The sequence below is a fragment of the Microtus ochrogaster genome, chromosome 1 (genome assembly GCF_000317375.1).
Source record: "Microtus ochrogaster isolate Prairie Vole_2 chromosome 1, MicOch1.0, whole genome shotgun sequence".
NCBI lineage: Eukaryota > Metazoa > Chordata > Mammalia > Rodentia > Cricetidae > Microtus > Microtus ochrogaster.
In genome coordinates this window covers 77,442,333-77,458,268 of record NC_022009.1, presented here as the reverse complement: position 1 = coordinate 77,458,268, position 15,936 = coordinate 77,442,333, and the positions used below count along the sequence as shown (strand labels likewise).

Here is a 15,936-nt window from a genome sequence, read left to right as displayed (position 1 = left end):
ATGCTTCTCATCCCTTGGACTGCACTATCTTAAATGCCTACTAGGAACCAACTTTAGTTCTGTATTTCACTTGATATTTTCTTTGATGGTAATATTTTCTTCTTCACATTTTTTGAACTTTATTTATAAATGAAAACCTGGACAATTCTCCAGTCATTTCATTTCTTCAGGCTCACATTGCTGAGCTTTTATTTGCCTCCCATGCTACAGGTTGATGGCCCACATTGTTCTCTAGTCATTGGAGGTTCTTGATAGAGGGTGGAGTTTTGAGGAATTGCTCAGATTCACCAGAACTCCTAATAAGCTGGTCTTCTTAGTGTTAGATACTGAGTTTCAAATGCACTTCCTCTTGGAATTTTGTCTTAAAATATTTTGCAATTCTGCAATTGTATCTGATAGTTTAGTAAAGTTTGAAAGATAAATGACCAAGGTGCACATTTGCATTTCTCAGTCAGTGAAACCTCACTGCATTTGACACTGTGTTGCAGCCTACCATCTTGTAGATGTACATCTAAGTTCAAAGAATGGAGTTTTATGTCTTCTACAGCTCCTTGCTTAGCAAGGAAAATCAGTAAAGGCCTAGGAAAAAACAGTAAAAATCTATATCTCCCTCATGAGCAAGTATTTTCTGTGCTTTCAGCTTCAGGCCTTTGAACCAGGAAAATACGCACCTCTGTATCTTTGCTTATGTCCTGACACTGTTCAGAGCCCATTTCCAAGCCTGTCACATCTCCTGAAAATGTTCCTGATATGGTGTTTACTCTGCTTGCTGAACTGTTCTTGGTTGAGCACAACGATACCTTGTCAGGCGGGAATCACTAAGATGTGAGGTTGATACAATTACTTGAGATTAATAAGAAAATTCCTATTTTATACATTCAAATGACTAGCAATATAAGGAATTACTTTTAATGAAAAGACTGAGCTCTTGATTTGTAAGTTTTCCAAAGCATAGGAAGATTTTTTTCTTTAGCAAATGCCATCATTCAGGAAGTACCTCAAATTTGTAAAATATTGATGTTATGGGGAAGTGTTAACTAATCAATAAAGTTCCTCAAGTTAGGCCACTGAGCTTTTGTTCATAAGGACTAACTTCCTTCTTTTATGAATCTCTAGATTCTAATAGATATGTTTCCTTCTTTTCTTCCCTTTATCCACTATCCACTTCTCTCATAGCTCAGCTCCACTCCAAAACACACACACACGCACACACCACATACACACACACTGCACACACACCACACACACATGCACACACCACATACACACACACTGCACACACACACTCAAACTCCTTTTTATCCAAACTTGAGACAGATTTTTCTAATAAACATAGAGCTGGCTCTAAATTAGGTGCTACTGTGAGCTGTCAGATTCTGAAATTATTTCCAAGTGTTTAACTCAAGTCCAAGAAAAGCTGGTTCACATTATATGACTTTCCTAGATGTAAGCCTGTATCTCTTATCCTGTAAGAGAGTTTCTGAGCACATTTAAAAAGAAAAACTTTATTGTTTTTGTCTCATCTTTAAAAAATAGACAAAGATAGTTGGAGACCACATATTTGAAAGCATTTTTAAGGTGGGAACTATTCTCTTTAGAAATGTCCTTCAAAGGGCATAATGCATCTGTGATCTGGTTCCTTCATAACCTCATGGAAGACCTGAGGGTCTCTGCTCTTGCTTTCTTTTGCCCCGTGTCCTTGAAGACAGTCAACAATCCTTGGCATCTTGCTGACACTGGGTCTCTTTCGTACATTCTGACCCATGAAATAACATGGCAGCAAGTTCTAATCTGATTGTATCACTATCACACAATGCTACAACATACGTAATTTTCAATTAAAGGGATCTGTTTCTTATATTCTGGAGGTTAAGGACTTCCAGAATGAGGGATATGTAATATTAAAAAACTTTTCTGATTCATAACGTGACAGATGACATTATATGTCAAGACAAGATGAATATTTGCTAGTCAGCTTTCTTCTGTTTTATTGTAGGGTTGCTAATCCTTTCCCACTCCATCTAGTTGAAATTAGTTCTCTAAGGGTCTGTCTCAAAATATTGTCCACCTATGAATTTAGAGATGTCTCCTAATATATGAATTGTCAACACTGTGTTTAAGAAACAGCACCAATCCCAGAAACTTGTTTTTGTTGGTGATAGATAGTAACAACCTTCCCTTTGTGTTTCTTCTGAAAAGACATATACACTCTTGCTCAGAAAACACGGTGTTATAAGTAACCTATAGAAAATTTTGATTGAATTCTACTATATTTTGTTGATACCTGTATTTTTAGTAGACTCCTTTTGTTTAGAGAATTTTAGCTTTCCAAGAAACATACCACATTTTTTTTTATTTGCTAACCTCGGTTTCCAGCTCTTTCTTGGTTTGCTTTCCTAGTTTCTGTTTTGTTGTCAGGTACATTTCTGGGCAAGGGAATGCATCAGTACCATCTACTATATGATTTGACTCTCAGCTCGTCAAAATAATCAGTGCTTTTATATGGTGCCCACAGCTTTTACCTTTCCCTCTATAAACAATATCCTGCAATGAACATCCATTAGATAGTTCAAGATATAGTTTCAAGATGTCTGTTTATAGTTTTCTTTAAAACATAAGGTATTTCAGTACATTGTTAGCTAACACAGAATTCTTTCTTAAGAAAAGTTCCTATTAGTACACATTTCTACATTACTGAAAGGTAAGATACTTTTGAGTTATAGACTCTGCCACATGATGATGCTTTAAAACTGCTCCAAGTTGCCCAGAAAAAAAAATATCAGAACAATAGGACATTGTAGCAGTTAAACTTGAAAATACCATAGAGGGTTAGTTAGGTCCATAAGGGCAGTATCCCAAGGGAGCTATTGGAAACACCATAGAGGGTTAGTTAGATCTCTAAGGGCAGTATCTCAAGGGAGCTATTGGCAGCTGTTCCCTTGCTCATCCTTGACTGCTTATCTATTGATTATTTCTAAGTTCTTAGGTGTTTTTTTCCATTTAAGCCTTAATATAAAATTTGAGCACTAATTATTTGATTTGCATTTGGTATTGGAAACACATAAGATTCAGGGGCAAGGGAGTTGAGACTCAAATGATGCCTGTGAGTGGTGCTCCTTTTTGGCGTGAACATGTGTCATTTTAGAATATCACAAAGAAGAAGACCCCAATACAGTCCCATCATGCACACAAGAGGATTGCCTTATCAGAATTTTCTGAGCTTTTGACCCTCAATTTTAAGGTTTTTTTCCACATTATCAGAGAGTAAAATTTTCATCTAAGGATCCAGAGGAGCCTTAAGACGTCGGATCTGCCTTGGGATTTTCATAGCGTCTGTATCTCCATATAGAGCTCCTATAACAAAACACCATAAGCTAGGTGGTTTAAGACAACGTACATCTGTTTTCTTATCACCCAATAGACAATAATTCTGATGTAACAATGTCAGCAAGGCCATAAGCCCATGGCAGGATTTGGGGAAGATTCTTTTGTTGTCTCCTAGTTTCTAACACTTTCTGGAAGTCTGTGGTGTAGCTTCCTAAAGACAGCCTGGCTTCTCACATGTAGGCTTCCCACCATGCTGGTATCTCCTGGTCCAGAGTCCTTCTCCCTAGAAGACCTCCTATCAATGAATCTGGCCCAGACAAATCCAGCCTGAACATGTCTTAGCTAGTATATATTAACATAAACTCTATATGCAAAATAGTTGCACATTCACTGGTATCAGGAGTTAAGATTTTGACTTTTATACATTATTCAGAGAAGATCCCATTCACCTCCCACATGACAGCCAGTTACCAGTGCATCCAAATATCCAGGACCTTATTTATTTTATGAGAATAATTTCCAATAAACTACCAATATATTTTGGAATTAATTTAAGGAAGCTGCGTTTTTATTGCCCAAACGGAGTATAGGTTTACTGAACACAGGGATTCAGTTGCTTCTTTGTTTTTAGTGCCTCTTAACTCTTGGCAAAGGTCAGCAGTGCCTAAGAAGATGCTTGCCCCACCTTTCTATAGAGCCATTCATGTGCTACTGTGAGAAAGAGATGCTGAATGCAGATGGATGTGTAACGATATTTTATTTCCTATAATACAGCCTAATGGGCACTAATCACAGTACAACCACTTGAACTCTGTTTTAGAACATAGAACAGAAGGAATACCCCTCCATTGTAGCATCCAGTACCAACGGTGGACCAACAATGAGCCTACACTCAGAGGCTGATTAACTGCTTATGGGAAAAGTTAATACAACTAAGGGTAAAAGGAGTGGCCTTCTGAAAAGAGTCGCCAAACTAAGAATCGCTGTGGTGCTATTAAAAATATATAATTTTCTTGAAGTATGAATATTTTATACTAAATTTATATAAAATGGTAAGGAAAGAAAATTCTAAATATTTTTGAACAAGAATTATTTTTTATCAAATCTTTGACTGATCAAAACATCTTGTTGATTTAAAAACGTCACTACTTAATTCATTATGTTACATAAAAAACTTGAAATTAAACTGTGATCAGAGTTGATAAAAATATCAGTGAAGGTTCATACATATTGTAAAATAAATATCACATTATATGATTACATGCTAACTGAATGTCGTTCTGGTAAATACAATATAAAGACACACTTTTATAATCATAATCATCTTCTTTTATTTATATCCTGCTCCTACTGAGATGAATCTCAGGTTACATTTACATATTGAATTACAAAGTTAAAACTAATGATGGGATCAATTATGCCCCATACTGAGCTGTGCACTTTGGAATGACTTTGAGAAAGCAGGAGGGTCAAAAAGAAAAAAAAATGCATCCACAGTGCACAGTGGTTTCAAGATTATGCTGAAAGATAAACAGGGGAACACTGGAACAGTCAGTAATTTGTGTTTGTCAAAGAAAGCAAGATCATTAGGTATAAATTTTGCAGTAAATTTTTGAGCCTCCTTGTTTATACAATCTTCCAATACATTTTTAATGTATTATTGTATCTAAGTTACAATTCGCTCTTGATATTATCCCTTTCTCCTTTCCTAGCTGCACAATAAATGTGCTTCTCATCTGAAGCCTGAATGTGACTGTGGACCTTTGAAGGACCATATTTTACCACCCACCACAATCTGTCCGGTGGTATTGGTGAGTTTGTTCTTATTGTTTGCATGTCACTTGTGGATATTGTGAATATATCTATATTCACTATAGCAATAAGTATTTCTGGAAATAATGTTTTTCATTAGTTAAGGCAAACCTGTCAGTCTTACCCACATTATCCCTCCTGAGCAGAAGCGTCTGCTCATGGCTTTCTCTTGGTGTACAAACACGGTGGGGTCAAGCATGCTCAAACTGAAGCTGACGTGACGGTTGTCTCTTAGTCATGCTGGACATACCAGAAATTATATGGGCAGAACACTTCTACATTTTACATATTTTATAGACTTGGCTTCCCAGAATAATGAAGTTATTCTTGTGGGCATTTTTGCAAGGAGTGCACATTCTTTGTCTCCACTGTTGAAGTTTCTCCTTTAGGTCAGAGGCTACCTGAGGTGATGACACAGAACTTGGAATACATTACGCTTTCTCACTGTTTTTTAGTATTAAAAATAAACTATACTACCTGCTGATTAATAACCTAATTAAGTAAATATAGAAATGAAAAATGAAGGGAATTCTGAGAAGATTCTTAATAAGGATAAAAACAGACATTCAAAGACAATATTTACAATTTTCAGAATCTGAAATTCTTTCTAAATGGAAAGCCATTTCAGAAAACAAACTACTTTACATAACATACAGCTCATTTTCAAAAAAAAAAAAAACACAGTAACTAAATGGCTGGAACTTTGGTTTTATATAACAAAAATACAACAACTAAGAAATATTAGACAAATACTTTTGTAAAGGTCAACTGAGAAATTAATCAAATTACTCAATTCTCACCCACTTATGATTCATTTTGTTATTATCTGCAAAATACTGATGGTGTTTTAAATACCTTTACTTACAAAATCATTAGGAACTCTTTGTCAAATTACTAAAAGAAAAGAAAATATCCTCATATTGCAGAAGACAGTATTAACTAATTTCAGTTTCTTCTCTCAATATATTTGTTGAACATATGTAACAAATGCAGTTATTTATACATATTGATTCATAAATACTTTAGATTTTAAGTTAATTTACTGTTATCTTTATCTTATAGGGAGATGGTAGAATTTATACAATATTTTTCTTTTCTTTAAAAATATTGTAATTTTCCTGACTTAAATTCATCTTTGACATCAGGTTTTAATTCCCCACAGAAAGCCTGATTTGTTTTTCTGTCATCATAATTCGGGTGGGATGCCCAGCTCAGCGAGGGCTGTTTTGGCCATGCTGGGTCACAGACTGTCAATCATGAGGCTCAGTCTCATTTTTCCCATCACTCCTTTCTTTGGGAAACTGACAGTTTAGAAACATGTGTTACATGGATATTCCTGCCTTCTAATAATCTAGAAAAACATTTCCGTTGCTTTGTTTGGATACTTTTGATTCTGAAAAGTTATTTTCTATCATCAGATATTTGTAAGGTGCTTATCATGATTTGTATCTCAACATTTGTCATTGAATCATTACACTACGGTCTATTCTGAACCATGTTCCTCTCAGTGGAAAGCTTTTATCTACCCTAAGTGACTTTTATTATGCCTCATCCTGTCTTTGATTTTTCTTGGAACTCTTCCTTTGTCATCTTTCCAGGGATTGTGATGTCACGTTGCCTAATATTGGTTTGTGTTTGGCTTCTTCTGTCAATGTTTTACACATTTATTATTCTTCCTAATGAGATCCTACATCTCTGAATGATTTTACTTCTGTGTAGACCATAATCTGGAAGTTCCATCCTGTATTCACAGCAACACATCTAGTATATTATTATTATCTCCTGTAGTAGCACTAGTGCCTATTTACTGAGTTCACATACTACGACAGATGCTGTGTTAAAAGTATTAATTTATTCAGCAAGCATCTCTCGAGTTCCAAAGAATATTTTAGTGTAGAACAAGAGAGTAAAGAAGAAAACCACACCATTGCCTTCATATATCAGTTGGAGGAAATCATGGTGAAGTGTAGCACAAATACATAGTTAATTTGGACCCCGGTTGTACTAAAGCACATGGAAGCAGAGTGGTGGTTACTAAGAGCTGGAGGAAGGAGAACAAGGTTGTGCTGGCTAGTTATATGTCAACTTGACCCAAGCTAGAGTCACTGGAGAAGAAAGAGCCCCAATTAGAAATCCTTCTCTATAGGATAAAGCTGTGGGCAGGCACATAGGGCCCTTTCTTAATTAGTGATTGATGTGGGAGGGCCCAGGCCATTGTGGGTGGAGCCACCCATTGGCTGGTGATCCTGGGCGGATAGGAAAGCAGGCTGGGCAAGCTATGTGGAACAAACCAGTAAACATCAACCTTCCATGGCCTCTACATCAGTCCTGCCTCCAAGTTTTGGCCCTGTTTGAGTTCCTTTCTTGACTTCACTTAATGATGCATTATGATACGTGAGTAGAAACCAAATAAATACTTTTCTTTCATCCATGTTATTGGTCATGGTTCCTTCATACTAATAATTGCCCTGACTAGGAAAAGGGCTGTTGTCCAAAAGCAGGAGAAATTCCAATGGCACAGTAGTTGTCAGTTTAGAAGCATAATTTGAAGCAAGATAGCTATAAATAATAACGCTGTCCAGGACACTGAAAATTTGCAAACAGACTAGATTTCAAGTGTTTTTACCACAAAGCCTAGAAGGATAGGTTGATTGTCACTAGTATTGATGTAATCCAAGAATAAAAGCACAGCAAAGTCATTATTTGCCTTTACTTATGATTCATAAATCATGACTTTTCCTTCCAGTCCAGTAGAATGAAGGTCCTAACTGAAGTACACAGTGGTATTTCTTGTAAGAACAAATAACACAATGATAGAAGAATAAAATATTAGCCACTTCATATTTTAAAATAAGCATCAAAATAGAGGAACATTTCTCTTTGTATTGACAGAGGCAGACTATTTTTATTTTTTTAGAGAAAGGAGTCTTTTGGAATCTATTTACTTCCTTGAGGTTTTGCTTTGCTCATAGGAATTTACCATGAATAACTCCAATTTTTGTATCTGGTCTGGACTTTTGAGGTTAGTCAAAAACCTCATTACAACATAATATTCTCCAATATATTTTATTGAGTAATATTGAAATGTTATTTTGAATATCTTATATTTATATCAATAAAATGCATATGGTATTTTTTATGCAAAGAATAAAATAAAATCACAGAGAATAATTTCTAAATCTATATACAAGAAGGAGTGAACTGAAAAAGGGATATGAATAAGACACCACATGGCTTACTGGGGAGAGAGCTTAATAAAAGTCTAGTAAGGACATAATCCTTGAGGTAGGAGATGCTGGACATATCAGAAGGACAATGAACAATATTAATAACTGGACCAGAGTGTATAGAGAAACAATAGTACAAGTGAATGACATTTTATACTGTGCATGATAGTTAGAACATTATATGTTAGTTAAATTTTAATCTGAATCACATGAGAATTCTTCAGAAGACTTTTTCCTAGATAAAGAGTGATATAATTTATAATTTTCAGTAAAAATCTGTCTGCTGTGATGGGACAAAGATACAGAATTTACATATTTGGAGACAGGGAGCTAGATCCTTGCTTGTAAATAGGGATGGAGTAAGACCAATAAGAAGTCTGAAGATTGACTAGAAATTAAATGTGAAGTCACCCAGTAAGATGAAAATTAAAGGGATCAAACACACACAGTATAACTACCAAGGAGTGAGAGGCAACCTCTCTATTAACACCACTTAGAACATGATTAAAAACCTAGAGTGAACGTGATTCTCTAGACAGGCCTTCCATCATATTATTTTCTAGGTCCATTCCAATTCCAAGAGCAGAATAGTCACGGTTCAGCTTAAATGATACTGCCACATTATTCCATATGAGGTGAACAGAGAGAATCAGGGAGCTAGAAATGTCTGAACAGCAACAATTATACAGAAGCAATAACCTTGGTTAAGGAGAGAAATGAGAGAAGGGTAATTGGAGGCAGTCATGGACTGGATAATCTTAGAACAGGCTTAACGGTATGAAGAAACAATGATGAAAGAGAGAGAAATAGAGATTATTAAAGAGTACAGTTATTAGTAATGAGAAGTACAAACTTATTTGAAACTCACAGTGAGCCCATAATGTAAAGATACTAATTGTTCTAAGTTTATACACAATTAAATAGAGAAATGATGGAGATATAAGGATGGCATAGGAGCAAAACTCAAGTATTATCACTGCGTGGAATCAGTTTCTCTTTATTCCACTAGATCCCAGTTCAGGCCCGTGTTTTATCTCTGCCACTGGATCCTCTATGGGGCAACATTCACAAGTTCCCAATCTAAGTCTTATCTTGGATTCCTCACCATAAATTGCAAGTTAATCACTGAGTCTGCTATTGTAACCTTCATAATCTTGTTTTTGGTATCCCATGCATCTCTGACAATTTTCCCCCTGGGATTGTCTATCCTAGTGACATACTTACTGAACTCATTCTTTTTCCTATGTCTCTAAGGTGCTTTCTGTGTCTACATTATAAAATACAAGTATGAAATATTTCTTTCATGCATAAATTAATTGAACTTTATTTGAATTCCAAGGTCTCTTCTATGGTCAACAAAGTTCTTACCTGCATCAACCCACCCAGTCTCTTTTAACCCATGTTAGACATTGCAAATCAAGGATAAGTGAACTACATGTAATTCTCAAAGTACAACTGTTCTCTCAAGCTTCTGCAGTCTTGTATATGATAATAAATCAGGTGAAATTACTTCACCTTAGATTACTCCTACCTTGCTAAGCTAGAATTAAAGGTCATTTTTGTATAATGGAGTAAATACATTAAATATTACGCCCATTAATGTTTTAAAGGTCCATGTTTTAAATAAAATAATGTTCTGCTTAGAATATTTGTTAAACTGTTCAAACTAGTGGTCACTGAAATTTTTCTAACTTAGGATCCACATGACTGTCCCAGGAAAGAATCTACACTGTTATACATAGTTTTAATGTTTATTTAAAGAAAAGCAGTAGCCCTCACATAAAATGAAAATGAACTAGGTGTTTTTGTTACTGTTGCATTATTTAGTTGAAGTATCATCCCTTGTAACCTCTATTAATTGGTTTTGGAGATAGTATTTACCATGATGACGAGAGGTTTTGATTAGTTATTACAAAATGACCATTCACGTCATCTTTATCAAACCATACAAAACGTAAAAGGAGAAATTAAGATACTAGTTCTATACTATTATTCTTTAGCTATTTGAAAACAGCTTTATTGAAGTATGCTGCGCAGGCCATCACAATTGCCCTCTTAAAGGGCACATTCAATAATTTGCAGTGTATTGAGAGGTATACACCACCATTGCTCATCTCATGACATTGAATTTGCCTGTTTTGGTTTTATTCTCATTTCTTTTTGACATGCACCTATAAATGCAAGAGTTGCACTGTGATAGAGCTGCTATTTAGCATTGGTATTTTTCTTCAGAAATGTCATCCCACATTCTTACCCCAATTGAAACTGTCAGTGTTTTCCACTGCAGCTATTCTGGTGACTGGACAGTCTCCTATCATATGTAAGATTCTGTTGGCTTCCATGTTAGCGCTGGAAGAATCTTGTTAGTTGGAAGTCAAGAGTCATCTCTACTGGAACTGTAAAACTAGTCATTGCCAAGAATGTGGAGAACCTTTTTCCAGGAGTGGTGTCATGTTAGTACAGGAAGAATATTGTTAGCTAGAAGTCAAGAGTCTTCTTTGCTGGAACTGTAGAGTTAGTCATGACCAAGAACATGGAGAACCATTTTTCAGGAGTGTTTCCATTTAGTACAGGGAAGAATATTGTTAGTTGGGAGTCAAGAGTCTTCACTGCTAGAACTGTAGAACTTGTCATGGCAGAGAAAGTGGAGAACCTTTTTTCAGGAGTGTTATAAGCAAGGCAGCGGAAGAAGGAGATGCAGTGAGTTCATAGATAACAGGTCACCCGGTGATATTTTTGCAAAAGAAGAGATTTGAAAGACTAAGACATAAACAAGCACTTGAAATAAATATATATATGGATTATCTATAAATATTTGTAAGACGGCATTCTCTTATCACTCATCAGGATAATACATGACTCAAATCATAGAATTATAACACACACCAGCCTGCAATGTACAACAAGTTAAAAGCTTACCTTTCTTCTAAGCATGTGATTGCTCCTCCACTGCAGGGGGAAGCGTGAGTGGACCTTCCACTCTGGACCCCACACGATGAGTGTCCCCCACCTGAGTCCTGACACTCACTACTTCATTAGATCAGATTAGTTAACAACATTTCTCCCAACTTCTCTTGAAAAAAAAAAAAGATGCGATAGTTCATGAAAACTGATTTAAAATATGCCAACCATTAGAAAATGAGTCATTTATATCATCTGTTACTATAAGGATTGCACTAGAATTTTAAAACTAAGTTTAAAACTTTTATTGTAAAATCACAAATATTCATTTAACTCTAAAAAGACATAAATTTTAGGTATTTAATTCAGTAAAGTAAAAGAAGCATATAAAAAATAACTTCTTTGGTACTTAGATCGTTTTCTTATGTTTCTGTAAATTTCAATTAGCATGCCAAGTGGGGCATGCTACCTTAATATTTAAGTCAATATAATTAAATATATTTTCATGCCTTGTGAATTATAAGAAATGGCTATATAATTTCTCTAATTGAGCGCATCTGAAGTGCGCACTGTTTGTGGCTGCCACCTTTTCTGTTCCATATTCCTCATTTTCATGAAAGTGACCCTTTAGTGGGACTTCCTCAGGAAGAACACTCTTCTGACTTCTAACCCCCAGTACAAAGTTTCAGTGCCCCATCCTGTTTTGTGCTATGAACGGATGTAATTGACAGAGATTTAGTTCTCCTGTACTGCAAACACATTGGTAACAATAGACACCTTGTATTGACAGAAATAATGAATCTTAAATTCTAAGTTATCGTCAAATGATTATTTCATCTCCATTTAAACTTTGACATTTCACTGGGAGGTGTAATCGAAGCAGCATCTATCAACAAGAAGAAATTACCAAAGAATTGATACATTAAGTATTTTGTCTCCTTTTGGGCAATTAAGGCACTCTTTCTGGGATAATTTCTCATGTCTTAGTATCTTATTAAGTTTTGGTAATGGAGTTTATCCTAATGCCAATCAGATAAATAGCAAAACTTCTTAGATCACAGAAAGGGAAACAAAATTATTTTGGAAATTTGGATCTATGAATATTCTTCAGCTTTGAGTCAAATGGTCTCGATTCTACCTCTCTTTCCTCTCCACTGTTAAGTCTGTAAGGTGGCCAATTATGGTGTTACTGCAGCAGCTCTCTACGTAGTCCGACGTATAACACCCTCAGAGAACCATATGCCGTATTAACTTCTCCTCTTCCGATCGCTCTTACTCTTCCACAATTTTAAGAATTCTAAATTATACATTGTAAATATGGTGATTACATCTTAAATAGCAGAGGGTATGTGACGCCTTCCCTGGAGCATGTGTTAAACTAAGTCACTCCTCCCCAGAATGTCAGAAGGTCTGTTAGGGAATGAATATGATCTGTGAGTCTTCTTCACAGCTCAGCTATTATGGGATCCTTTTGCGTCTACCTATCACTTACCTCACGCAAGTGAGAATTAATAACGACAAGCCCAATGCTGAGCATCAGCCAATGATAGGAGGAGGTATACATCCGAATCCCCCACAGTTCTGAGACTTGTGAACTGTCTGGAACTTTCCTCCCTCTGCGAGTTCGTGAGCTTCCATAGACACAGCCTGTGGCGGGGAGGTGTGAGCCCTTGAATGAGGCTGGAGCTCGCTGCTTTGAGCATCACATTTTAGCTTTATACTATTTTGGTTGTTTCATTTTTCTTTTCCATTTACCCCTTTCACCTTCAGCAACAGCTACTGAACTCACGTGTCTCGAACTATTTTGCACAACCTACCTACGATTTGTACCCACACAGTTTTCTTCTTCGTCTTTTCTTTTGTCAAAAGAATGGGGATAAAGTACATTGTCAGTTCTCAATAAATGTTTCATCAGTGTCATTACTTAATATTCATTTAATTAATATTCATTATAGGTCAATTCATAATTGTCATCATGGTAATGATAGGCAAAAGGAATCTCATTTTTTTCCTATATTTTGAAACTCTAAAAGATTCAGGTTCATGGTATTATTCATAGGGAATGTTGCTTTATATTTATTTAATTTTTAGGATGGGTAGCATTAAATTGGAGCATTCCAATCCCAGTAGGCAGTTGATAGCACTGGAAGATTAAGGCATATATAAATTACACCTACATTTGTTTCCAGCTTGGCATATTCCTCATATACAACACTAAAGCCTGTATCATAGCAAAGGGAGCAACACAGTGTCATTATGTGAACACTACATCATCTAAGCTGTGAGATAAAGCATAAGTCTTTACATTGTTCTGGTTAGGTTAACACTGCTATGTTCTAAGGAAACCATCTGTATGCTGATGTGAGATAACACACACACACGTACACCACACACACAACACACATCACATACACAATGCCATTGCTTAAGAAAAGGGTCATTATGTATGTTGAGTTATGTTTGTTTCTACCTAAAATCATAGTTATAGTTTTGTGTTTATTTTTAATAGGACTATGTCAATATTTCTGTAAGTTTCTGTGATTGTTTCGACTTAAAACATAGTTGTGAATAGAGCAAGCTATAACTCTTTTGAAGAAAACAAACTGTGCCGTGGAAAGTTTATCGCAATCCGCAGGAATGCCAAAACTCAGTGCCAGGAAAATATGATTTGGAAGTTTGATGAAGATAAAATCTAATGGAAATCAAAAATCTGTACCCATACATAAACATATCAAAGGGATTTACAAGCATAACAAGATGGAACACTTAAAGTACATTAAAACAAAACAAAGCACTCATGTACGTTTGTGATTCAAGAGCAAGGACGGATGTGGGATTGCGTACTGATGATGACTGAGGCTATCCTACAAGTAATTGCCAACGATGTTTAAGGGAGGTCACAGAAAAATGCAGTGTGTAGCCAAAACGTCAGTGAACTCATACCAAAATTAAGAGAACAAGAAATTTATGTTGGAAAATGTTAAAAATTTGACAGTGGCAGTTTGAATTTTCCTAGTCTCTGATTTTAGTAGCTTTAAGAAGAAAAGAAAGATCCACACTTGATAGTGTTCATCTAGAGAAATACTATAGAGGACTATTTTCATGCAATCATGAGCTCGGTATATGGCAGTATTAGCCATTGCCTTGCAACTCATTAATATCTCAACAGACAGTGCAATGTAAAAGTCTTATTCCTGCAATTTTGCTCTGCATTTTATAACAATAGCTAATATATAGACATCTATATATGTGTGTATAAATACATATATACACACATATATGTGTGTTTGTGTGGTTTATGACTAAAGTTCATTTTAGTTTTGCCAAAGTAGTAATAATTCTGCAACTACAGAACAAGGAAGAGGCCTATCCCATAGAATTTCCATGGATTGTGCACTTGAAAAGTCACTGTTTAAAATGAAGAAAATAGTAAATGTTATTTTTATTGGCAAAGGACATTACTGCAGACATCTACTCAAAACATATGAGTAGAAGGTTGAAGGATAAAGAGGTAATAGAGGAGAGAAACAATTAGCCAGAGTTCACCAGTATCAGAGTAATGTAGATTCAAATGGAGGGCAACTGATCCTCCTCCAATGCATAGGAGTACTGAGACAGTGCCCTGGATTCCTCTCCCAGTGCATAGGGGTACTGAGACAATGCCCTGGATGTGAGGAGGATATTATCAAGGGGAAGGCAACATGCTATTCTTAAAAATAGGAGATAAAACTAAAGGACTTTCTTGATCTTAAGTATACTGAGAAAAAAAATTCTAAGTGAGCAAAAAGAATCTGTGTCTTCAATTTGACTGATCTCCTTTGGGCAATTCCTATGCAATTCTTTTTTGCTTCAAGAAGTTATTCCAAATTTGCCTGGAAAGGAAAATGTACTCAAGCACATAAGATTTAAAAGAACAAAGAAGAAGACCTGTTCTAAGAGCCTTAGCAATATTTCTGTCTTGTTAAAGGTATTCTGATGAAATAATGTGGACATGGCACTATATATTAAGAATTGGTGGAAAATATCAAGGCACATAGAATCATGCATAATAATGAAATATCAGATAAAACCTCATGTTACATTTGCTAGAACATCAGCCATGTTGAGATTACTTTTTTAAATAAAATATGGAAGACTGGAAAGAAAATTAAATTCCATGTCATGTGTTCCTCAAATAGTCCACATAAATTAAATATTTAGTTTCCTGATGAGCCCACCATTAAAGCCTCTTTTTCCTAAAAAGAAAATGTTAAAAATATTGAACAACTTATAAAAGAAAACTGTTTTAAATGGGAAATATTAAAATTTTCAAATCAGGGTAAAAACTTACTGTGATAGACTATATAAAACTCATATAATTGGTAGAATTGCCCATTGTCGTTAGATACGTATCAAACTGGCTGCCCTAGTAAAACACTGACAAGGCAAACTTGCCACAAACTGTGAGGTGACAGTGTCCAGATAAGTGAACTTCATTATGTTTCTGCTTGTCTCCTTGGATGATTTTGGTGGGCAGGACTGACATCTAGACCTAATAACATTAAACGTTAGTACTTTGTGTTACTCTCATCTCCTATGTTTAAGATGTTGAATGGAGCCCAAACAAGACTGTCTGAAAGCCCTTAGACATAAGGACAGATTCCACCTAGCAACCATAATCTGTAGATTT

The 15,936-nt window shown here is 35.6% G+C and overlaps 1 protein-coding gene across 9 annotated transcripts in view; it reads left to right on the top strand.

The window, feature by feature from the left end:
* Dgkb (diacylglycerol kinase beta) overlaps positions 1-15,936 on the top strand; it is a 594,132-nt gene that overhangs the window by 189,198 nt on the left and 388,998 nt on the right. For all 9 annotated transcript variants that reach the window (XM_013347831.2, XM_013347829.1, XM_026782456.1 and 6 more), the window contains one exon: positions 5,040-5,138. In XM_013347831.2, coding sequence (XP_013203285.1) covers positions 5,040-5,138 — 99 coding nt within the window. The remainder of the gene's footprint in view (positions 1-5,039; positions 5,139-15,936) is intronic.